Raw genomic sequence first — 25,711 nt, 5'->3', positions numbered from 1 at the left:
TAGGCTTATCAGTGGGTGGGGCCACAACAATTATAAATGGAGCCTATGATCTCTTGCCACCTAACACTTTATGGGCCAAAAATGATCATTTTATTGCATTATAGCATTTCTCTCTCTCTCTCTCTCTCTATATATATATATATATAATGTTCTGATGTGGCAAACTACCACGTCAGAAAATTCTGACGTGGTAAATGTAGCCACGTCAGAAAATATATAATTTTTTAAAATTGCTAAATCTGTAATAATTTTCTAACGTGGTACTATTCACACGTCAGAAAATAATTTTCTGACGTGGTAAAATTCCCACGTCAGAAAATTAATGACGTGACAACAAAATATGTACTATAGCCACATTAGAAAATGCTATTTTTTTTTGTAGTGACAGAGAACGGTGGAGCCATGATTTGGAAAGGTCACGTGCAGATGAGAGGGGGTCCACACCCTGGCGCGTGGAAGACACTCACAGGCAAGTGCGATATATCCATGTGCGGCGACGAGAAGACCAGTGGGAGGCAAGGAGGTCTAGTGGTGGGGCGCATCTAAGGGCGGGGCTAACAGGGGTTTACAGATTTGGCCTTGAAAAAACTAGATCTGTAAATTACTATAGATCCAATAAACAACCGGTAATGGGGAGTGGAAGAGAAGTGGAGAGCGGCACGGCGGCGGTGGACAACGGGCCAAGGGTGGAGATCAATCGATAATGGTTGTATTTGGGGGAACCAAAAAGAGCAACTATGTAGGAAGACAAAAACAACATAAAAGAAAGTAAGAAGGAAAACAAGGGGGGATGGGAGGAGGAAGGGACAAAGATCCATCCTTCGTCCCTTAGAAAACCACTAGATCGAGGTGGTGGAAAAACCTCACAAGTGGAGGTGGCAAATTAAGCCTTAGTCATTTTAAGGAGAAGGAAGAGAGTCTCTCGATCTCTAGAAACTAGAGAGAGTAGCCTTCTGTAAGTGTTTTGTAGCGTTACTCCAAAAGAATAATGCTGCACTTACTCTCACTTCTTTACACAATTTTTTCACACTCATAGATAGCCTTAAAACCACAATTGAATATGAGATGGATTATTATTGGATTTTGATTAATGGTGGTTTTAAATTTCTTACTAATAACAAAATAATGACTATACAAATAGTTTTCGAAATATAACTTGAGAAAAGCTTACCTACGCTGGAAAGTTTATCTACTTATTTCTTCTTATTTTCTCATTCAATGACATGAGAGCTAAGTAGTATGATCATGTCCTTCCTTTCAAAAAAAAAAAAAAAAAGTATGATCATGTCCTTGAAACTTTTAAGAAAACTTCACTTAATCCCCTTAAATTTTCATTGTATTTTCTATTCCTCTCCTAAACTTCAAAAACTCTCAATTTAGTGTATTTATGTTTAAAAACTCTCAATTTTCATGCACCCCAGCCTGGTGAAAGAAAACAGAAATCTAAAGAAATTAAAAGAGAACAACATAATGGAATAAAAAGCATACAAAAGATTTGATGTGGTTCGATCTATAACTTAAGTTCACATATTAAAGCATTAAATACTACATTGTGCTCTTATTCAATTAATACTTTTACCAAAAGACTGCTATTTATAGAAGAATTGGGGCACAAAAGATTTTATGAGGTTTGTTGTATAACTTACATCCACATATTGAAACGTTAAAGACTAAATTGTGCTCTTATTCAATTGATATTTTTACAATACAAAAAATTCCTATTTATAGGAGAATTGGGGCAGATAAGTATGGTAATCAAATCTAATTGAATATAATGACAGTCAATCCTAAGGTAATTAATAATTACCATATCTTATATCCTAATATCCCTTAAATTCAAAATTCTGTAAGCTTCAGTTTGAATGTTATTTTATTTTTTCTAAAGATGATAGCAGCCACCTGCGAAGGCTAGAGTTGGTGGCCGGAGACTTGCTGCGGTTGGTGGTAGTGGCAACAAGGATGGGTGTTGTGGGTAGCAACAATGACAGTGACCGGAGATAGGCCTTTAACAACAATAGGCTAAAAATGTTGGGCCAAAATTAATAGGGCCAAAAATGGGGCCAAAATAGTAACTATGGACCAAAATAAAAATCAACAAAGCGCTGAAAGCAAACCAACTATAGGCCTAGGTCATCAAATAAGACCACAAAGGCTAAATGATCGGGCCCAAAAAATGGCCAATATATAAAGGGCCAACATATATATGTACAGCTTTGACCTTTATTTTCAACTAAATTCTTTTTTTCTTTTTTCCTTTCTTTTACATCAACAAATCTAATAAACAATAAACAATACTTCAGAGAAACCACTTTCGGGTGATCCATCCAATGCATTAATTGCATGCATATATGATTTTTCTACTGCCTATTCTGCAAGACCTTAATTTATTGCCACCGTCTCATCAGTCTCTATGGCTCACCATTTTTGCCTCTAATCGTGTTGGAAATGATGTAACAAGTGAGTCAAGTGAGAAGAATAGCCATGATAAATAGCTACCACTGGAGTCTTCGAAAGAGTCATTGGCGACATATTGCCCCATTTCTTTCTTTTTCATTTTTTCTTTTTCCAGATCGAGCCAAAAAGAAAATATTGGCATGCACACTCTTGATATGCCGGGGCTGAATTCTCTTGGAGTTTCAAAGAAAATTTTTGTTGGGAATATACAATACAAAAATATAATTTGCGTAGCAGAAAATAAAATATTCACATACCAAAATCGAATTTTATGAAGAAGGAATTACTTACTTGAATAGAATAGCTAGTCCTTGGCTTTTAAGCAAAAGACTTTGCTCATTGTTCCTCCAAGAACACGTGTGATCTCAAGAGATTATGAGACATTCAAATTTTTTCACCAATATTTAACAATAACCAAGGGAGAGTGTTATTGTTTGGGTTTTAGTTTTTTTTCGAATTTGATGTTTCAATAAAGCTTTGATGGCGAAATAAGGGCCGTTAAAAGTTCTGACACTTTGGTGGCACGAATCTTTAAGGAAAGTATTATCCATGGAAAAATTTTCGAGGCCTGAATTGGATACAAGTCGTCGTATGCCTAGAGAAGTATTTGGAATGTTAGAGAACTTGTAAAAGCAGGTTTGATTTGGAGAGAGAGGGATCAGGCCAACATAAAAATTTGGGAAGATAAATGGTTCCCTAGTCCTTTACATATATAGTTCAATCTTCAATGAGGGTTTTGGACAGAAATGCAAGAGTTCAAGTGCTTATTGATGAAAAAACTAGATGGCAGAAAGTGCCGCTCATTTAGGAGATTTTTAATGAGGATGAGGCGAAGAGGATTTGTAGTTTGGCTAGGAGTCCCTTTAGGCTTTAGACAAACTGATCAACTGTTACATGCCTACTTAATGAAAAATAACATAAAATGATATATTTAAGGTGATTCGAGGTAACATGGGCCTCCAAAGTAAGAAACAAACTGAGTTTGCCAATATAATTCTCTATTACTTTCATTAATCAAGCAACAAGTTATATAGACTAATTACAACACCAAATAGAAACATAATTGAAAGACAACTCTTAGAGATACATATGACATCTCCTAAGACTTCTAATACTATCCCAACACTTAGGACTTAACCGTAGACTCTAATAGATAGTTAATAACTAAATAACATATATAGATACTAATTAAATAATAAGTGAGACTCTTGTTCCTATCCTTTTCTCGTAACAACTAATTTGGATAAGTAGGCCTGAAGGGAAATTCTTAGTTAGAAGTGCATATTAGTCATTTTGTTCAAGTTGCAGGCGAAAGCACCACTGCTTGCATTTTTCTTTTACTTTTGCTTTACATAAATTATAAATACATTGTGTAACAAGACACCGCAGTCCAAATAGACTCAACATGATGCTTTTCTTTCGGACATTTTCTTTTTCCTTCTTCTTCTTTTCTTTTTTTTTTTAAAGTGGTAAAAATCATTTAAAACAAGTATGGGGACGGTTGGTTTCGTGGGAAGACCAGTTAATGTAGTGAAAGAAATAATTAGCCACCCCTTTAATTTACTTTATTATCATTTTTCTGCTTTCTCATTTAAACAACTCGTATCTCTTTTTAAAGTCATGAGATTGGAATTCTTTCTTTCAAAAAGAGAAGAGTAAATAAATTATATATGTTGTAAAAAAAGATGGGGAAAATTCATCCTTAATACTCATCGATCATGTGAAGCATATATAGTTTGCTTCAGTCCCACGTCTTGTGGAGAGCCTAATCACTTTGCTTATTCAACATGACTTCACTTTTCATCTATTTCAGCTTAGTGCAGAATCAGTGGTGTACTCCAGTAAACTTAATTACTTCATACATTTTTCCCTGAACCATGTTTACGGAAAATGTATTATCATAAGCCACATTGCACTGTTCTTGATTTCTTTTTGTTTATTATGTTTCTGATTGTCGGGAGATTAAAGTGGTTGTAATCTATTTGAGAATGTGGAATAGGCATTCCTTTTGGGGTGTGGTTGTGTGTTTTAGTGTGGCAATAGCAGAGGACTCGGTTTTTAGTATAAATCAATACACCAATCCCAGAGTCTCACCAGCTTTTACCACCTACACAACCCAAAACCTAAATCTTTTTCATTTTGTGCTCCTAGCTAGTAATGGCGAGTGTAGTAGGTGGAGGAGAAGAAATCAAGAATGAGTTGTTTCAAATGGCGATGGAAGGCGAATGGGATAAAGTTGTCGAGATATATGGAAGCAACCCAGAGGCTCGCAAGGTGACGGTCACCAGGTCAGGGGACACCGCACTACACATAGCTGTCTCCGATGGCCAAGAAGAGATAGTCAAACAACTTATAGATGAAATTTCCAATGGACAAGAAGAAGGCAAGGAGGCTCTTAGAATTAGAAACGACCATGGGAATACTCCTCTTCACGTTGCTGCATCAATGGGGAGTGTGGGTATGTGTGAATACATTGCACAAGTTGATCCTTCATTGGTGGGTGCTCGTAATAAGGACAGCGAGACCCCATTTTTCTTGGCTGCTTTCCATGGCAAAAAAGAAGCCTTCCTTTGTCTTCTCAGAATCTGTGGTCGCTCTGATGGCTATGAGTATTCCAAGAAGAAAAATGATGGCGAGACTATTCTTCATGTTGCCATAGCTGGAGACTATTTTGGTGAGCATTAAGTTAGTTTGTGTTAGGATTTAAATAATATAATATGCTAAAACAGGTTTGATTTTGCACTTGACAGATTTGGCATTTCAAATAATCCAGCTGTATAAAGATCAAGAGAAAAAAATGGACCTAGTCAACTCAGTGAATCAGGAAGGATTCTCACCGCTGCATCTACTAGCGAGCAAGCCTTCCGCATTCAGAAGTGGTAGCCACCTTGGACGATACCACAAAATCATTTATCACTGTAAGTACACTAATTAAACCGCTTTCCTTCTTCCTTTCTATTGCTGTTGCGTGCTCTTATTTACTTCCCCATTATCATTTCTCTCAACAACTAAATGTCTAGGCAAAAAAGACACCAAATCCTTGAGAGGCCGGCATATAATTGGAGTAATAGTGTAATACTAAGAACCACTTACGAAAAGGTTTTACCTTCACAATGAGTGGATGGAGCATGGGCGGAGGGAGGGGGGGTTGAGAGGGGCCAAATGCCCCCCTCCCCTCAACCCCTAAGGAGAAGAACAATAATTATAAGTTACATTATAAGTTATAAGTTATGAATGACAATAAATTATTATAAGTTAAACAATAATTAAATTTTGTTCAATTATTTATTTATTTTGTTAGTTATAAATAAAAAAATATTTGGAGTAAAAATTGAACAAAATTTTGTTCAATTTTATTCACTTGACGAGTGATCCGCCAGTGGGATGGAAGATCACTCGTTGGAGTGGTTCCCACAAAAGTCATCCGGGTGAATATCCGAATGGGAATGAAAATGTAGTACCTAGCATTACACATGTAATATGGGTTAATAATTGTGTCAGTCGCAATTTTTTTAAGAGGACCTTACGTAGGACTCAATTGACATAAAGGTCTTCCGAATAGAGAGGCTTCTTACAAAGCCTTGAAGGGTCTACTATTGTACAAGTACAAGTTGTACAAGCTCACCAAGTGGCAATTCAAACGGAGAGTCTAATATACAAATGATCATCATCCCAAAAGGAGATAAGTGCATCTTTTCCTCCAAAACTCGATCTCTCTCTATTATATTTTTTTAAGAATACTTTATTAACTTAAATATCAGAAGCTCTCTTGCCCGCCCTTGAATCGCGCCATTTCAGTGATTCTCTTCTTGTCTTATAAGTAACACGTCGTCTAATTCAATCATGCGAAAATCTGCTTCTGCAGTTAGCAGTACCGCCTTTGAGAACAACATTCCTCATCTTTCTAAACGTGCAGCTAGGACTAAGGGCTGGGCAATACAAACAAAAAGTTCCTAGACTACCGAAACAAGACAGGTAAACAGAAAAAAAGAGGCAATGCATCAAATGAATAACGCAGGCCTATACTTTCTTAGTACGAAGACCAAGAAAATTGGTCACCAGTGAAGGCAGTAAGACTTGGTGTGTCAGAGATGGTGCAACCAAATGATCTAAGGAGAAGAACAGAAATGAAAAAGTTCTACAATCCTCCCCAAACCACAAAAATCATATAATTACAAACGGCGACAATAACTCTAAAAAACACAGAAAATAACAATAGATAAGCAAAATACAAAACCCATAACAAACTAAATAGTAGCATCGATGGATGAAAGGGCAGTGGAAGGCCGCAGGGAGACCGGCATAGGTGATTGGAGGTGGCAGAGTGGCGGAGATCAATCAACAAACCATGTCATATGGAGGACACGCGCCTGCGAGTAAGATCTATTTGCAGGCATGTGTTGCGCATGCTCTAGCACGTGTTACACACACTCCAATGTGTGGTGGTTAGATGTGGACGAGTCTGGCGGTAGACAATAGCGGAGACGCCCACAAGCAAGGTGGAGTCGCGCGTGAGCACTATAGCCTTCCTGAAATTGATAAATCTGATTTTGAAAAAATCAAGTCTAAGGATTTCAAGAAGGATGAAGATCCGAGATTGTGAGCGGCTAATGAAGGTGTTGATCGGACAATTTATAGGAGAGGAAGGGGCAATGCAGTTATTGAAAGTAGATAAAACACCAAATGTGTTAGATATATAGGGCCTCTGAAGAGGCTGCTATAGCCTTCAGTTAGGCAAGAAGTGCCTCCAAAGAGGCACGCAAGAAGGGGAGAGGGAAGGAAGAAATGGAATCAGAGGGGTAAGGGGAGGAGGAGTCCGTGGGGTTGGGTTTTATTTAGAGAGAGTTTTGGGAAAGATGAATCCGGATACCCCAAGCAGCTATTAGTGGACCGGCTAGGACTAAGTTGATGGGTCTCCTTTCCAAGATTTGACTATACTTCTCATTTTCACATGAAGTAACGCAAAATATTATCACATCATCAAAAGATGTATAAACGGTACGGTCAAAAACAATCTGGAAGCCAGTAAGGGCCTATTTGGTGTGCATTTGAGCAACTTAAAAGTGTGTTGAACACTCAAAAAATTCGTTTGAAGAAAAAAGTATCAGTTTGGTAAAAAAAATTGAAATGACTTTTAAGGGTCCAAAAAGCCTAAAATAGCCAAAACACACTTTTGGCAAAAGTTTAAAAATAAAGTTTTTACCAAAAAATCTTTTTTACTTAAAAGCTCTATTTCTTAAATACAATCTCAAACATACTCTAAATGTGGTTCTCTTAAATATAAACAATGGCAACATAAGGCATTTAGTCATTGATTTTATCCTCAACTATTAAAGCACTAGTAGCAACTTTTCAATAACCTCATTCATTCCTAAATATAGGAAAAATCTAAATAAAAATCCATAAAAAGTCATGCAACAACTTCTTTATTGCTTCCCTAAAGGTCAAGAATGCTACAATGATACGTACCCAATACGTTGGATAGCACATTAGCACTAGCTAATGACATCAAAATCGAACTTTCAATTTTTTATAATGTTCCACCCTTCGTTAGAATATTCCGTTAAATCTTGTCAAAACTTTTAAAATACTCTTTGTTTTTTCTTATAAAAAAAAGTATGAAGATGTGCAAGAGTAGATATTTTTGCAAATTCAATTAATCCTGACCAACACATGAATCTATGCAATTTTTTATTTTTTTTATAATAAAAAATAAGAGTGTTTTGATAATTTTGACCAGATTTAACTGAAAACCCTAACAAATGAGACATATTGCAAAAAATTAAAAATTCGATACTATAAATTAAAAATTTTTAAACATTGAGATGTAATGTTAGAACTCGTGAAAGGTAATGAGGATTTTGTGAAGTGTTCATAAAAATATAGTAGGTAGCATAGTAGCATACTCTCTCTCTCTCTCTAGATCTCTCTCTCTATATATATATAGAATACCATTTTCTAGATTTCTTTTGCTTGTAATTCCTATTTTCATAATATCGTTTGTATCGATCACGAATTATTATTTATCATTGGTTGTTATTTGGAAGGCATATGGGTTGATCAGCTCCAGCTGGACCCAACAATAAAGAATGTTATTGACGAGAATAGAGATACCCAGCTAGACAAAAAGACTCCGAATAATATGGAGACTTCAATGCTATCAACAAAAAACAAAAGCCGTCCCAAGTATCCGGAGAACTACAGAACATGCGTCAGCTTCTTTCTATTGTTTTGGAATGTGGTTCGAGATGGTATGTCAATGAATTTTTTTCATTTTTATTTTCTGCACATACTTCTTTTAAACTATTATTTCGTTTTTAATGTCTTATTTAAATTATCAAAACAATATTAATGTCCCTCAAAAGCCAGTAAAAGAACAAACATTACAAAAAAAAAAAAAAAAAAAAAAAAGGTTTTTTTGACCTGGCAAACAGTATCACACTTTTCAACACGTCACAAATTAGTGACGTGGCTAAAGTGACACGTCAATAAAAATTTTATTAACGTGTCGCATTTCCGCACGTCAGTAATTTTTGACATGTTAAAATCGCACGCCAATATTCTTATAAATTTAAAAAATAAAAATTAAATAACAAAAATAATGGTTTAAAAAAGTTTAATTTGTTTTTTAAAAATGAAATGACTCCTTTGGTTTTTCAAAAAAATAAAATAAAATTATTTGTTTAAAAAATTAAAAAATTAGAATGATCCCCCTTGATATTTTTTTTTTCAACTTTTTTTAGAATTTTTTAATTTTTTTTTTTGTTGATTACCAGTCAAGATCATGGGAAAGAATAGTGCTCAAACAGATCTAGACCTTGAAAGACATGCAGGGGAAGCAAAACAAACTAACAAGGAAAAAAAAGGTACTGACTATTTTTCTCATCAATCGAAGTTACAATTGAATTTCTACAAAACCATTTATCAAATCCTATCCAAATGAATTATGCTGTCTCGTACAGGATCTGAAGTCACCAATGGAGCTTTGAAGCAACCATTTCCACCTAATTACATCACCTGTTTTGAATTTGTCAAGCTTATATACAAGGCAGTGCTGGTCGTTCTTGGACTAGGTTTGTCAGTATAGTATATAACCTCTAACTTTTTTTTCTTCTTCTTTTTAATTAATAAGACATACAATAAAAAACTTGACAAAGATTTTATCACTTACGTTTTATTTTAAAGATGAGAGATAACCTCCCAAACAGATCCAATAGAGCAAAAGAGGGAGGGTTATGCTTAATGGCCGGGATGCATTATTACAAACAACCCAGTGAATAATGATGGTTAGGGTTTGGAAACCAGTTGGCAAGGTAGGATTTATGGAGGTCAAGGAAAACACGTCTGCCGTAGAATTCTCAGAGAGCCCTAGGAAGAGGAGGGTGGAGGAAGGGATGCTGTGGCTGTTTGATAGACATTTTTTGGTATTGAATAAGTATATATGATTGTTTCACCACCTTCTACCCATATGCAATTTGTGGCATTCCACATTACATAGGTACGGGGATGGATATGTGATTATCTGTATATTTACACTGTTCTTGATAACGACGCTTAAATATATATATATGTATATATAGTTCTACCTAGATATATATAGCACTCATCCCAAAAATTAAATCATCTTCCAAGGTGACTAAATATCGTCCTATTAGCTTCTCCAATGTCCTGTATAAATTAATTGCTACGGTCTTAGCTAATAGAGTGAAAAAGATTTTACCTAGCATCATCTCGAAGAATCAAAATGCTTTTTATTCCCGATCGATTGATTACTGACAATATTTTGGTGGAATATGAGGTGCTCGATCCATACAATGCAGTTTTGGATGAAGGGGAAAGAATGACACATAACGCTTAAGCTTTACTCATGTAAAGCTTATGATAGAGTTGAATGTAATTTCTTTGAGGCAATTATGCGAAAGATAGATGTTGGGACTATGCTAGGAAGATTCAAAAAATTCTTAGTGGAGATTATGACTTTATGCAGATTCTGGGTGTGCTTCTAGAGAAATATTTCATTAAAGCAAATATTTAAAGATGTTAGTTCCTCGATATGGTCAACTGATTGAGGATATAAAGATGTTAATTCATTGCTTCAAATCTTTATGTGTGAAGCACGTCAAGTGAGATGCAAATATCGCTTCTCATAGACTAGCGAATGGGGCAATTCAGCAATCTCTAGAACAAATCCCAATGGAAGAATGCTAGTTTTTGTTCAAATTACTAACACATAAACTGCTACATCTCATTGACACACACACACACACATATATATATAGCTACCTAGCTAATATACTTGTATACAATAATTTGCAATCATTTGTTTCTTATTTTTACTAGTTTGTGTGTTATGTTAATAAGGATCTACCGAGATACTAAAGATACAGGATAAGAAAGAGAAGCACGTGTGGTCCGTTCAAATCATGAATGAACTTCTTCAACGTGTTTCCATGAACGAATATGGTAACACTGGGACGACCCCTCCTCCGTCTAAAACGACATTGCCTACAGACGGCGAGACAAGTGCTTATAATACTATTGCTGAAGGCAGCGTCTACAGTGACAATTTCTCAGAAGATCAGGAGAAGCCAAATAGTGATCCGACCCTTGAATCTTTACAAGGTAACCAAAGAGACAAAAGTAAGGCACTCGAGGGTAAAGATGCGAGTGGAGAAGGTACGTAATAGCCTGTCCTTTTTAGTCCTTTAATTTTGATTAGCTTACAAAACTCCTTAAGGGACTTTTTAAAATGATGGGTGTTTAAAATTTTTTAAGAAAATTTCACTTACTACTCCTAATATTTCTTCGTTTTTGCAATCATACTCTCAAACTTTAAAAAATGTTAATTTAGAGGTACCAAATTTTAGAAATTTGCAGTCATTAAATTTTGATGGGATAGTTAATATTGCAAACTTCTGAAAGATGATAACCCTAAATTGACAATTTATAAGAAGTTTTACTAAGGTTTAAAAATTATTTCAAGAAGTTTTACTTTAGATTTTGATCTGTAAAGTCCCCAAGAGGTAGCTCAATTGGCTAAGGACTACGCCTAATAAAGCGGAGGTTACTAGTTTGAATGCCCTTCCCCCCTCTTGTGCGGACATGTCAAAAAAAAAAAAAAAAATGTTTTGATCAGTAAAAGAAAAATAAATATTTTCTCTAATTCAATCCGTCCATATATAGAAGTTGCCATCTTAGCAATGATTGTCGCAAATTGTTTAATGAAAGCTCAAGCATAAGCATATTAATTGCAGAAAGGGACGAAACCCCCCAAAGGGAGAAGAACGAGACTACCATATTAGTTGCAGCTAAAAATGGAGTCAACAAAATTGCAGAAAGCATACAAGAATATTTTCCGGTTGGCATACGAGATATGAATCCGGACAATAAGAACATAATGCTGCTGACGGTGCAGAACAGGCGACAACAACATGAATATTTGATGGGTAAAAAAAAAACAAACGAACAAATTTAATTGTTTTGCTTTAATCAATCAAATTCCAATTTTACACATTGTGTTATTGGCAGGGAAGGGAATACAAAAGGGAGAGACTCCCATATTAATTGCTGCCAAAAATGGTATCACTGAAATTGTGGAGAAAATCCTGAAACGTTTTCCGGTCGCCATACACGACATGAATACAGAGAATAAGAATATAGTGCTGTTGGCGGTGGAGCACAGGCAACCGCATGTGTTTAAGCTCTTGCTTAAAAGAAACATCCTGAGAGATACTGTGTTTCGTGTTGTGGACAAAGAAGGGAATAGTGCCTTGCATCTCGCCGCAAAGCTTGGAGAGTATAAGCCATGGCTAATTCCTGGTGCAGCGTTGCAAATGCAATGGGAAATCAAGTGGTATCAGGTATATATTCCGACCCTTAATTTCATTTCTATATTAATCTTTCTCATTACTGATTTTATATTAATTTAGTCATGCTTCATAAAAGCATAGTAAAGGAAGATCAATAAGACCCTCTCCATTTTCAAGTAAAATGGAAACGAACCATTTCGTGCAAGATTTAGATTAGATTTCATAGAAGTATATTTTGCTACGTCATTTAAAATTAGCAGCATGAAACCCATTTGATCATACAATAAAATAAAATTTAGACTATAATAACTCTTAATTATTTAAATGGCCCCATATTTATAGCCTAATTAATGTCAAAATTGAACTATGGAGGTCGTTATACCATTTGATTGGCTTCATGTAGTTCGTCAAGGAGTCCATGCCCCCCCATTTCTTCCCCCGCTACAACAGGCAGCGCCAGACCCCAAAAGACTTATTTACCGAAACCCACAGGGACCTCGTCGAAAAAGGCGGCGACTGGCTAAGCAAAACCTCCGAATCATGCTCTGTTGTCGCTGCACTCATTGCCACCGTGGCCTTCGCCACATCCTCCGCGGTCCCTGGAGGAGTCAACCAAGACAGTGGGACTCCAACGCTCGAAAACCAGCCGGCATTCAACATCTTCGCTATCGCATCGCTCGTTGCGCTCTGCTTCTCAGTCACAGCTGTGGTCATGTTCCTCGCCATCTTAACATCACGCTACCAAGAGAGAGATTTTGGGAGGGACTTGCCGACAAAGCTCTTGGTAGGCTTGACGTCGCTATTCGTTTCCATAGCTTCAATGCTCATCTCCTTCTGTGCGGGACATTTCTTTGTGCTAAAGGATAAGCTGAAATATGCAGCGTTCCCGGTATATGCAGTGACGTGCCTGCCGGTAACCTTTTTTGCTATGGTGCAATTTCCGCTCTATTTTGATCTTATATGGGCTACCTTCAAGAAGGTACCACAACGTAGCTACAAGGCGGTGCCTCTCTAAAGTGTCTATTCAATTTGTTTCCTTTTTTTCTCTCTCTTTCTCTCTTTCTCTCTCTCTCTTCCTCTCCCTCTCTATGTTTGTGTGGGGTGACTGTCTGCGTTTGACCAAAAAAAAAAATGTTTTTTTATATGAAATTATATGATAGTGTTGGACTAGAATTCTTCTGCTGGTATTGCATCCTGAAAAATCATAGTGTGGAATTTTATAATGAAATTAAATATGTGAAAGGAGAGGAAAAATAAGTGTCATCCTATATATATGCTAACATCCTATATGCTTATATGTGAAAGGAGAGCCAAAAATAAGTACCCTAACATGAAAAATTACCGTATACGGTATATCCTAACATCCTCTTCACCTTAAGTTTGAGGAGAAAAACGATTGATTTTTTAATTTTTACAATGGTCTCCTAGATGACGGGATCTTGTACATCATATTCGAATTCATAGTGGAATAATCCAATACATCAACTTTATAATGACAAGACAGAAAGATCATATTTTAAAAAAAATAAAAACAAGAGAAAGGCACCTACATGCAATTTGGCCACTTCTTGGCTATAGGACAAAAATCTTTTTCTTTTTGCACTTCCAAATACATGGCAGCCTTGGGAATTTATGAGACCTTCATATCTTATCCTCAATTACTAAAGATAGCCAAGAAAGTGGGCTCCCAAGAGAGTGAATAACTAAGCCCATCCCAATGGGAACCAGAGACTAAGATTAATTATTTACTTAAAAAAAAAGTATTTAGTAACTCTTACCAAAATGCTCTAACCAGAGACTAAGAATAATTATTCAATTAAATCTATCTCAATGGAAAATTCCTTATCTTTTTTTAAATATAGGTCATGGATTCCTTCTTAAAAATGGTGTTTCCACAATGCTACATGTGATCACCCAATGCATCAAGACTTTTAACTGTAGTAATGGTCTCAATACTTCTAAATGCATCAAAGTGACTTCCACTTTATATTTGAGTTCATAATCTTCTCAATATTTAAAATCAATGTCATAAGAAGTCTTAGAGTTTTAGATCATCCTTTTGGCAGATTTTGAAAAGAATGACAACTTTTTACCTTTAAGTGCATTGTATCAACACCAGCACATTAATCCAAAACCACCAGTACTTCACGTGATCAAGATAGATCATCGTGATTGATGTATTACAATCCTAGCAAATAGAATGTCTAATTCCATTACTGGATCATTAAATTATAAATAGCAAGGCTTATTGGTTTAAAATCATCTATGTAATAATCACATTAATCATACCATAAACCATATTCAATGCAATTTATAGATCATTTACATGTACATTTTTTTTTTTTTTTTTTTTTTGCATATATTTAGTGCAAAAGATAAACATATAAATTAGTGCGATAATAATATAATAACAATATTATTAAATGTTAATATAATTTTAAGTGATAAAGATATTTGAAATCAGTTAGTGTGATGATGGATTATATTTGGTATGTATAATTATGGTGGTTGTCATGTCATTGTCATCGGTGGCACTTGTTTGATACACCTGTGTGTATTCATTATGTACTAAAAATAATATTTATATCTATATCATTTCGAGGTATTTCAATTAGGTCTTGGTGTTATTTGTGATGTATTCCTAAAGTATTTAGAAAGAAAAAGAAATATTCATCTGCAAGATTTTATCTCTGATGCCGTAACGTCACATGAAACATGAAAGTTTTTGCTTACGACTTTGCTACCCAAAAGCCAAGGTTTCACAAGAAGCAAGAAGCAAAAGTTAAGGAGTGGTTGTTTTCTACAAGTAGTTTCTATTTGGAAAATTAATTTTAAATAGCATAGTTATTTACATGTTCTTCATAAAGTTTGATCTTGGTGTGAGAATTATTATTTTTCGCTACATAATTATGTTTTTGCACTCATAGTAGTTCCCAACAAATGGTATCAGAACAGGCTTTATAGAAAATATAATAAAGAATGTAGTTTTTTTCCGAACACCCCTAGAGACTCAAAAATTGTTCCAAGACCTAAAACATGCTCTTTAACATGTTAGGATCTAGAATGAAAACCTTCAAGTCATTTGGAGGCTGTTCGCTATTTTAATTAAATTTTGCATTCAAAATAGTGTTGCTATATTTTATAGAAAGGGCTATTAGCTAGGATTACAATTTTTGTGTGATGCACTGATACTATAGACAAGTCCTAAAAATATTTGGACACTTTTTTTCATATGTAAAAATCGTGGTTGACGACTTGACATAATGATTCAAACGGATTTGTGTTTCATTATGTTTTAGTTTGGCCTTATTCAATGCAAAAAGTTCTTAATTGTAATTGAGTTTTATTTTATTTAAAACCTTAATGTAAGATTGCAAGCAATTTTGTGCAAAAGAAGTTTCCCGTTGGATGGACATCATAACAAGCAAGTAACGAGACATATAGAGTTGCTCTCAGACCAGCTCCTCATTGGATGGGCATTAGAACGAGCAAGTAACAGAACATACATAGTTGTTCTCGAACCTCTCCGTTGGATAGGCATCATAACGAGCAAGTAACATGACATACATAATTGGACTCAAGCCTCCTTGTTAGATGGGTGTCAAAACGCGAACGTAACGGAATATCAAGAGTTGCTCTTGGCCTTTCCTGTTAGATGATATGTCCAGGGGTGTAAACGAGCCGAGCTTGAGCGAGCTTCCCTTGTTCAAGCTTGGCTCGTTTAAATTTTACTCGAGCTCGAGCTCAAGGGCGAGCCAAAAAAACCGAGCTTGAGCTAATAATAAGTCAAGCCGAGCCAGCTCTTATATTTAATGTTTTTGTTTAAAAAAAAAAAAAATTAACTTCAAGTACTCTTAAACGGCTGAAGAAATTAGTTTGCATATGAGTATTTACTTAACCTGACTAGTCGAGTATGGAGCCTGAGTCAATACAACAAGGCATTTGGTTTCAAAGAGAGAGGATATGCATCCTTTTATAGATAAGCAAACTTGAAGATTAATGTTTTCTTAACAATGTGGGACAAGTTAACCGGTTGCATTTAGACTGCATTGGGACAACGTCCCTGCCAAAAACTATTTTTTCAACGTCTCTCTCTCAATCCCCCTCACCAGTCATAGCGCATCTTCCACCTAAACTATTATTTCTCACTCTCTCACTCTCGCTAATCAAACAGGTAGTGATGGTATTTGGGTCTGTATGATTCTTCAATAGTTTATGCTTTTTGCAATTTCCCTCAATAGTTTCTGCTTAATTCTTCTTCCTTTCGTTTGGGTCTGCTCTAATTGAATCGAGGTTTTTTTAATGATTGCTCTCTCTCTCTCTCTCTCTCTCTTTTTGATCACGAAGGGTTTAGAATTTTTCATTCTCTAACGCTTAAATATAAATGCAATTTTTAGATTTTAATAATTATGAGATTTATAATTAATTATGTATTACTTAGTTTCTATATATATATATACACACACGAGCTTATACGAGCTTGCTCATGAGCCTAGCCGAGTCGAACCGAGCTTGCTTCGTTTAATATTCGAGTTAGGATTTGTGTTCATGAAGTGCTTCATTTAATATTCGAGTCGAGCACGAGCCGAGCCCGAGCTTGCTCGGGAGACGCTTCACTCACTTAACAGCCCTAGATACGTCAAAATGCAGATGTGACAAGAAGTTTCTAAACTCCCCGATGGGTGACCGTTAGGAGTCTTGAATAGTTTTTCTGAGTAAGTAGTACTCAATTGTTGATTTTAAGAGAGGACGTTGAGAAAGCTTTGTGCTATCATTCTCTTGAAAAAATGATCTATGATTTTCAAAAATTGAAACTATTTTACAGAAATTAAATTTTTTTTTTCTGTTAAAAGAAAAATGTTTTATTTTGTCTATTATTTTCGTCGCACCAAATATCAAAAAATATAAAAAATATTTTTTAAAAATAATTTTATGTCAAAACAAACGGAACCAAAGTTATAAAACGATTACAAATTTAAGATAACACATATATTCAAGAGAAGAAATTATTAGTTTTTGTTTTTGGTGTTTTGGGAAAAAAAAAAAAAAGATTCGTTCAGATCCTGACTGACAGGGAATGTTAGTGGAGTGGAGCCAATTGGCCCAATTGGTAAGACCTTTTATTTTTTAATCAAATTCGTGAATCTCCCTAGTGCCCACCTCCCACAACGGAGGGGGAGTCATTGCAGCGTATCATTCTAAATTTCATGGAGGGAAGTTAGGGTCATTTTAGTCATTAGATACGATATTTTTTTTTTGGATAATTCGAAGGCGAGAACATCGGCGCTTGCTGGTTTCCGTAGATCGTGTGAAAGATGTACATGTGTCTGTTCCTAGTTTTGGGCGAGAGAGAGTTTAATATGTAATCACTCACACAGTTGCACACATTATGCTTACCACTTATTCGCAGAATCGAACCTAGAAAATAAACTGATCAGACGGATCAATGGCTTAAATTAAAATCAGATTGGTGAATTATTTCAGGCACGATTGTTGTTATTCTAAACATTTTTAACTCAAAATTATAATCTGTGTAAGAAATAGGCACTTCAATTTGTATAGAATGATGTACACCGACATATCTATTTTAGAGAAATGTTTATTTATTTTTGTTTTTCTCCCATTAGTCTTTATATTTTTTTGTTTTTTTTTTAAAAAAAAAAAAAAAAAATTAACCATTATATTTGGAGTAGGTGTGGTCATTTCATGGGAAATGTTAGATGGTGTCCTTCTAGTCCTATATAGATATTATTTTCTAAAAAAACAAAAAATAAAAACTTCTTCTAATGTTCTTCTAATATCCTCTTAGTTTTATGTGGATATTATTTTCCCATTTTGTTTTTAAAAAATAATATACATTTAGGATGTGAAGAACACTAAGAGTCTGTTTATGATTGAGTTTGAGAAATAAAGTTTTTAAGTCAAAAAGTGTTTTTTGGCCATATTTAAATTTTTTAGACTTTTAAAAGCACTTTAAACGGACTTTTTGAGTCTTATACGCACTTTTAGACACTTCAAATGCAATCTCAAACAAACCCTAAAAGAAAGAACACCAGAAAAGTACCTAGTATTCTCCATCATTCTTGACACTTATTTAGACACATAAGTTTCATATAAGTCTTCTCACAATTTTTGCTGAAATTATTAGCAATTTGAACACTTATTTATTGAAAATTCCAATTCACTTTACCTCCCTGGCCCTATAACTATTTAGGCATGGTTCTATATTAAAAATCTTGATTAGCAAGTGTTAGGATTCGAATTATTTTAGACTTTCAAAATCTTTATAAGAAAAGAGACTTGGTATTCTCTTTTTAACTCTCATCCATCTCATCTAATTCTTTTTTAAATTGACCATTAGATATGTGATTTATAGGAGTAATGCTAGAAAGAAGTTTCGTCTCTCACATATTTTTTAAAATTATTATTAAATTAAAATTTAATAATAGTCTATTCTAAATTCAACAGTAATTTTGAATTACATATCATATTTGGTCTAAGTAGTGGGCCTCCCTCACCTAAGAAATCAGGATCTTATCCATTCCCATTCGGTCTAATCAAGAGTGGTTGAGGTTTTATCTAACAAATCTCAAGTGTTGCACAACCAAGTAAGTGGTGTGAGTGACATATGCTCAAGACCCTCTTCTGTCCAAATTAATTTCCACTTGCCATTGTTAAAATGGACATTAAATACGAAGGACCCCATTAGGTAGGACAATTATTGCCGTAAACGCAACCAGCCTTTGCAATGCTAACCCAAAAAGACATCAGCAGTCCCGAAAACGACAGAGTTTAAACGCTTAAATTTCACAAAGCGACGTCGTTTGAATCCTTAAATCCAAAGCTAATTTCCTTGTTTTGTAGCACTTCAGTTCAAGTTTTGTACTACTTCCCACAAAGGGTAACTGCAAACTCTTTTCTGGTCTCCAACGGAAGGAAAGTGAGAAAAAAAGGAAAAGAAAAGAAACTTTCCCTTTTACCAAACAAAAAAGAGAGAAACAAAGTTAAAGTCATAATTTTTCGTTTGGATTCCTCTCTCTCTGTCTGATCTCCAGTCTCAGCGCCTATACTCTGATCTGGGTCTGCAAATTCAAGCCACAAACTGAAGTGGGTCTCTCTCTCTCTCTCCTCTCTCTCTCTGCTTTGCTTTGTGGTATTGGTAGTTTGGCGTTTTGTGGAGAAATTGGGTGGGATAAAATGTGGGTTTGGTCATTTTTCTGGTAGAGATCTTACGTAACCTTTTGTGGGTATTTGGTGGTTTTTTTTTTTTTTTTTTTGCTTTTATATGCTGAAGAGACTGATGATATTTTATTCTGTTGTAAACTAGAGGCAACAAAGCAGGTTCTGGTTTATCATTTATGTATAGTAGAATCAACATAATTTTGTATGATAGTGATTGCCAAGCAAAAGAACAAAAATCAATTTTTGTTCTTTTGGTGAGTGACACGAACCCGAAGGAATTGTTTTTGGATTCTTGGAGTGGATCAACTATTTGAAAGAAACCCATATAGGTATGGTGACTGTTCGTTTTATTTGAAACTTTTTATTTTTCAATTTCTTTTTTGCTTGGTATTGGAATTTGTCTCAGCTAAGGGTAGTGAATTGTGAAGGAGCTGTTTTTCTTTTTTTCTTTCTCCAGCTTTTACTGTGTTTGAATTGTGTGGAGAGAGAAACCCATCCAGTTATTGTGGAGATCTGGGAGTTGTTTCATCTCTCAATGAGGACTTTCTTTCCCTCCGAGTCCTGTAAAGAAACACAGCTCAATGCTCTCAACCCGCAGTCTTGGCTTCAAGTAGAAAGAGGGAAACTTTCCAAACTTTCATCACAGTCCTCTTCTTCATCCATGTAAGTTTTTCTTCTCAAAATTTTCAGTTTCAGTAGCTTATTTTATATTTATATTTTTAATTTTTCAGTCAATTAAAATAGTTTTGGGTATGTGTTTTGTTTCTTGGGGGGTTTAAATTGTTGTAGAGAATCTCTAATCAAGGTCCCTGAGCCACAGATACTCCCATACTTTAAACCTGTTGATTACGTGGAAGTTTTAGCTCAAATTCATGAAGAACTCGAGTCATGTCCTCCACAAGAGAGGTCGAAACTCTATTTGTTACAATTTCAGGTGTTTAGGGGCCTTGGGGAGGTCAAATTGATGCGGAGAAGCCTCCGTTTAGCTTGGCAGAAGGCTAGAACCGTCCATGAGAAACTTATCTTTGGGGCATGGTTGAAGTACGAGAAGCAAGGGGAAGATCTTATAGCTGACTTGCTTGGCACTTGTGGTAAATGTGCAGAAGAGTTTGGGCCTATAGATGTAGCGTCTCAGCTTCCTCTTGATATCAATGTTAATTCCCATGAGTGTGTTTCGATGAATGGGAACCAAGTTTCAACGAATGTCAGTTTTAGAATTGGAGACGAGAAAATAGTTTGTGACCGGCAGAAAATATCTGGCCTTTCATCTCCTTTTAATGCTATGCTAAATGGATGTTTCACAGAATCACTTTGTGAGGACATTGATTTCTCTGAAAACAATATCTCAACATCAGGTATGAGGGCAGTGAAGGAGTTTAGTATGACAGGCGGTTTAAGTGATGCCCCTCCAAATCTGTTACTGGAAATATTAGTTTTTGCAAATAAGTTTTGTTGTGAAAGGCTCAAAGATGCTTGTGATAGGAAACTTGCATCGCTGGTTTCCAATAGAGAAGATGCAGTGGGACTCATGGAATATGCACTTGAAGAGAACACTCCAATTTTAGCAGCCTCGTGTTTGCAAGTTTTTTTACGTGATCTTCCTGGTTGTTTAAATGATGATCGGGTGGTGGAAATATTTATTCATGCTCACAGACAACAGATATCAATAATGGTTGGGCCGGCCTCATTTTCTCTGTACTGTTTATTAAGTGAAGTTGCTATGAACCTCGATCCTCGGTCTGACAAAGCAGCTTGTTTCCTGGAACGGTTGATTGAGTTTGCTGAAACAGACCAGCAGAGATTGATGGCATTTCATCAATTGGGATGTGTGAGGCTCTTGAGGAAAGAGTATGATAAAGCCAAACCTCTTTTTGAGTCAGCTGTGAATGCTGGCCATAATTATTCTGTTGTAGGTTTGGCTAGACTCGGTTACATCAAGGGTCATAAACTTTTGGCTTATGAGAGGCTCAGCTCTGAAATTTCCACTGTTACCCCTCTTGGATGGATGCACCAGGAGAGGTCATTATACTGTGAAGGCGATAAATGTTGGGAGGACCTTGAGAAAGCAACAGAGTTGGACCCAACTCTTACTTACCCTTACATGTATCGTGCTGCCTCCTTAATGAGGAAACAGAATGCTCAAGCTGCGCTTGCAGAGATCAATCGGGTTCTTGGGTTTAAACTTGCATTAGAATGCTTGGAACTTCGGTTTTGTTTCTATTTAGCGCATGAGGATTACCGGTCAGCCCTTCGTGATGTTCAGGCAATTCTCACACTCTCCCCTGATTATAGGATGTTTGAGGGACGGGTGGCAGCATCCCAGCTCCGTACTCTTGTGCGCGAGCATGTAGATAATTGGACAACAGCGGATTGTTGGCTGCAATTGTATGATAGGTGGTCTTCAGTTGATGATATTGGATCTCTGTCTGTTATTTACCAGATGCTTGAATCTGATGCTGCGAAAGGGGTTCTATACTTCAGGCAGTCTTTGCTTCTCCTGAGGTATGTACTGCTTTTAATATTTTTGGGCACTGTAATAATTTCATCCCTGGAGTTTGAAGGACTGGAATTATACTCACCTTTTTTTTATCAAGTATATTTAACCCAAATGTTTTCTTGTGTGATTCGGTAACCTGTGATTTTGTCCTTGCTCATCCCTAACCTAATGTGAGTATTCCGCTCAGGGTTTTCAGATTCAGAGTTTAAATATATTGTCTCCTGGGAATTATTTCTGGTTTTGTAAATCCTGAATTTGGCTCCATTTTCCTCCTATTTGATATTTTAGGTTGTTGTACTATTCTTTTCACATTGGGGTCAATAGAAATCTCACACCATTGCTTGATCAGGTTGAACTGTCCTGAGGCAGCCATGCGGAGTCTTCAATTAGCTCGCCAACATGCATCCAGTGAACATGAACGGCTGGTTTATGAGGGATGGATCTTATATGATACTGGCCACTGTAAGGAAGGGCTCCGAAAAGCAGAGGAGTCTATCAAAATCAAGAGATCCTTTGAGGCCTTCTTCCTGAAAGCCTATGCATTGGCCGACTCTAGTCAAGATCCATCTTGTTCTTCAACTGTTGTTTCACTTCTTGAAGATGCCTTGAAGTGTCCCTCAGACAGGCTGCGTAAAGGTCAGGTATGGTTGTCTATCACCCTTATGATTTAGGTTTGATGATGATTTTCTTGTTGGAGAAACAAGTGGTGGATAGAATAAAAGAAAAGTACATTTTGCAAAATTGATGTGATTAAATAATGTTGCACTCATTGTGATTACTCAAATCTGCTTAACGGAGGTCAATAGCTGCACTGGTTAGAAAAGGTTGTTGACAAATAAAATAAAATAAAAAATAAAAAAGAGGAAAGAAAAACATGATGATGGGTCAGGTCCAAAAGGGCCTCTCTGGACTCTGGAACACATTAAACTTTGGCTGACCCATTTCATTTTCTCTGACTACATTTATTGTCTGAATATCCACTTCTGTTTTTGTTCTGTCATTTGTGGTATTTCTACCCAGCAAAAAAGAAGATAAATCCAAAGCATAATATTTTGATCATTGAAGCTCTTGTCCTGTATCATCTTGTTCATATTTGGCTGGCCTTGATGAGAGGCATAGCTTTTCACCAAATATTAATCTGTTCTGTATAATCCTGTCTTTTCTGTCATGAGGCCTGTTTCTGGGCACTTTAAGTTTCCAAAAGTTTATGATACCTTCCTACCGAAACCCCTCAAAAAGTTATTGGTCTATCTGCAAAATTTGATCAGTACAAGAGGTATAATATATAAAATGCATACTGGCTCATGTTTCTAAATTATCATTTGAAAGGATTAAATTCTTCAGCATTTCAAAAGATTTTCTCTACTGATTGATGACATGAGAACGCTTCAGAGGGTAATGTTTTCAGTAATTGGATACACAATATGGAATTTTATTTCACCAAAAGCGCTCTCGGCTCTTATATGATTCTTTTATCAGCGTATCTCAATGCTGACTTATTTGTATCTAGATTGATAGGTGGTAGCCCGGCTTTTTGCCCCTTTAAGTGAAGGATCTATGATGAATTTCCTTTTCTTTTTTCTGGTTCTTTTTTTGTTTTCCACTCTTTTTTGTTTTTGGGAATCCTTTTTTGATAAGTTTTTTGGGAATCATTTTCATTAATGGAGGACGTGAAATTGGCAAATTTGCCTGCGTATATGTTCATGAATCCTGTTTAATCTGCATCCAGTGTTAACCAGGGGATGGTCTAACCAGTATTAGGGGTTGCAAGAATATTTTAGCCTTCAAAGTGAATTGATGGTTGACTGGAAGTTAATATATTTGTTGTAAAATGGAAGCGATACTATGGAAAGCTAATCAGTCCAACATGTTGCCAACCTGTCTTAATGATCCAGATTTATAGAGTTGTGACCGTTCATACTTCATCCCATCTGTTAATGGCATGAGTTACATGCATAGTAAACAATTTTGGATTTATACATCTTTATTTGAATCCTAATATCTCCATTTGCAGGCACTGAACAATCTTGGAAGTGTTTATGTTGACTGTGGGAAGTTAGACTTGGCAGCCGATTGTTACATTAATGCCCTTAAAATCCTGCACACCCGAGCCCACCAGGGCCTTGCCCGGGTTCATTTTCTTAGAAATGAAAAGGGTAATGCATATGACGAAATGACCCAACTTATTGAGAAGGCCCGAAACAATGCATCTGCCTATGAAAAGAGGTCCGAGTACTGCGATCGTGAACTCACAAAGGCAGACCTGGAGATGGTCACCCAGTTAGATCCGCTCCGGGTGTACCCTTACAGATATCGAGCTGCAGGTTAGATTTTTCCTCCTTAATCCCCATTACCTGCATGAATTCAGTAGTGCCTAAGATTTCTGTAAGTCTTAAAGATCTCAAACAATTGAATATGAAGACATCAACAACAACTAAATGATGATTGTTGTTGCTGGTGTAACTCCATACCAAAATCTACAAGGTTAAATGGTTTCGACCTTCGCTCCCAAAAAAAAAAAAAAGAAAAGGTTTCAACCACCCTTTCTAAAAAATTTCTTTAACATAAATTACATGGAATGTTATATCCTGTAGTGCAAGTCTTCCATTGATTTAGTCTTGTTCAAGATTATGGAACAACTATCACTAAGCTGTCAAAGAACAAGAGTTTCTTATTCAAATTCGCCACCTTTAGTGTCATGGTGAAGTTTAGACCTTTCAGGTTGTACCTACATATTCTTTGGTTCAAATTTACTGTTTAGCCCCCCATTCAGACTAGTTAGTTTAGCCTTTTAGGCTTGGATGGTAATTACTGTGTTCATATTGTGGGTTTTGGTTGGAGCAGTGTTAATGGACGGGCACAAGGAGAAAGAAGCCATTGCTGAATTAACAAGAGCAATTGCATTCAAAGCCGACGTTCACCTTCTACATCTGCGGGCAGCATTCCACGAGCACATTGGCGATGTGTTGGGCGCACTACGTGACTGTCGAGCTGCTCTTTCTGTTGAGCCAAACCATCCAGAAATGTTGGAGCTTCACAGCCGTGTAAACGGCCCTGAACAATATATGACTTAGAAAAAAAGGAAGAAAAAAAACAAAAGTCAAGTTTCATCGCCACCTTGTATACTAGTGAGCTTGTGCATGTAAGATCCATGTCATATCTTTTTTACACCCAAATTTTGTAATTTGTATTTTAATATTTTTGGTAATATAATTTAATTTGTCACAAATAGAATATTGTGGACTTCCCTTTTAAGTGCTCATACTCATTAATTTTTGTATTTATTTGATATATAAGAAAGGAAAATATGTGCATAAATTGATTGATAATTTAAAAATCCAATAAAGAGGAGTGCTACACATATTTTTAAGAGTTCACTTCCTGACGTGGCAGTGCAAATTACTGGATAAAATAACAAATGAAAGTGAGCATTTGGAAGTAAGTCTAGCATATTTGAGAGCCTGTTTTGGATTGTGTTTGAAAAATAGAGTTTTTAAGTTAAAAAAAAGCTATTTAGCAAAAGTTTTATTTTTAAGCTTTTGCTAAAAGTGTATTTTAGTTATTTTTTAGCTTTTTGAACTATTAAAGCGCTTTCAATTTGTTTTACCAAACATGTAATTTTTTTCTTCGAATATATTTTTTTAGTGTTAAATACACTTTTAGGTTATTCAAAGGCAAGTCCAAACAGACTCTTATTCAATTGTCATTTTTTCTGTTACGTCAAAAAGTGAGCACATGGAAATATTTATAGCATTTTTAATCCAATAAA

At 35.8% G+C, this 25,711-nt stretch overlaps 2 protein-coding genes across 4 annotated transcripts; both read left to right on the top strand.

Annotated features, from left to right (window-relative positions):
- Window positions 1–4,611: 4,611 nt before the first annotated feature.
- Window positions 4,612–13,278, top strand: LOC132169058 (uncharacterized). Its single transcript, XM_059580148.1, has 8 exons — window positions 4,612–5,128; window positions 5,205–5,372; window positions 9,231–9,320; window positions 9,417–9,527; window positions 10,816–11,099; window positions 11,516–11,524; window positions 12,006–12,314; window positions 12,667–13,278. Exons 1-8 carry the CDS (start codon window positions 4,612–4,614, stop codon window positions 13,276–13,278), a joined length of 2,100 nt encoding a protein of 699 aa, XP_059436131.1.
- Window positions 13,279–19,155: 5,877 nt separating this feature from the next.
- Window positions 19,156–25,190, top strand: LOC132168798 (ETO1-like protein 1). 3 transcript variants are annotated; one of them, XM_059579851.1, is made up of 7 exons: window positions 19,160–19,370; window positions 19,593–19,774; window positions 19,903–20,108; window positions 20,235–21,947; window positions 22,292–22,583; window positions 23,957–24,266; window positions 24,787–25,190. In XM_059579851.1, the coding sequence occupies exons 3-7, from the start codon at window positions 19,981–19,983 to the stop codon at window positions 25,014–25,016; spliced, it is 2,673 nt and encodes an 890-aa protein (XP_059435834.1). In that variant the 5' UTR covers window positions 19,160–19,370; window positions 19,593–19,774; window positions 19,903–19,980; the 3' UTR covers window positions 25,017–25,190. The 3 variants fall into 3 exon arrangements, with proteins under 3 accessions (XP_059435836.1, XP_059435834.1, XP_059435835.1); XM_059579853.1 differs by lacking the exon at window positions 24,787–25,190 and having other exon boundaries at window positions 19,156–19,370; window positions 19,591–19,774; window positions 22,292–22,578; window positions 23,957–24,087; XM_059579852.1 differs by having other exon boundaries at window positions 19,591–20,108.
- Window positions 25,191–25,711: the final 521 nt, after the last annotated feature.

The sequence above is a fragment of the Corylus avellana genome, chromosome ca2 (genome assembly GCF_901000735.1).
Source record: "Corylus avellana chromosome ca2, CavTom2PMs-1.0".
Classification (NCBI taxonomy): Eukaryota; Viridiplantae; Streptophyta; class Magnoliopsida; order Fagales; family Betulaceae; genus Corylus; species Corylus avellana.
This window is presented reverse-complemented; position numbering and strand designations above follow the sequence as displayed.

What these genes read in the sequence shown, in the direction of transcription:
- LOC132169058 (XM_059580148.1), top strand. Translation starts at nt 4,612, where the DNA reads ATGGCGAGTGTAGTAGGTGGAGGAGAAGAAATCAAGAATGAGTTGTTT. An exon ending in CCACAAAATCATTTATCACT is followed by an intron (nt 5,373 to 9,230) that starts GTAAGTACACTA and finishes GTTGATTACCAG; the next exon opens with TCAAGATCATGGGAAAGAAT. An exon ending in AACTAACAAGGAAAAAAAAG is followed by an intron (nt 9,321 to 9,416) that starts GTACTGACTATT and finishes TGTCTCGTACAG; the next exon opens with GATCTGAAGTCACCAATGGA.
- LOC132168798 (XM_059579851.1), top strand. Translation starts at nt 19,981, where the DNA reads ATGAGGACTTTCTTTCCCTCCGAGTCCTGTAAAGAAACACAGCTCAAT. An exon ending in CAGTCCTCTTCTTCATCCAT is followed by an intron (nt 20,109 to 20,234) that starts GTAAGTTTTTCT and finishes AAATTGTTGTAG; the next exon opens with AGAATCTCTAATCAAGGTCC. An exon ending in ACAGGCTGCGTAAAGGTCAG is followed by an intron (nt 22,584 to 23,956) that starts GTATGGTTGTCT and finishes CTCCATTTGCAG; the next exon opens with GCACTGAACAATCTTGGAAG.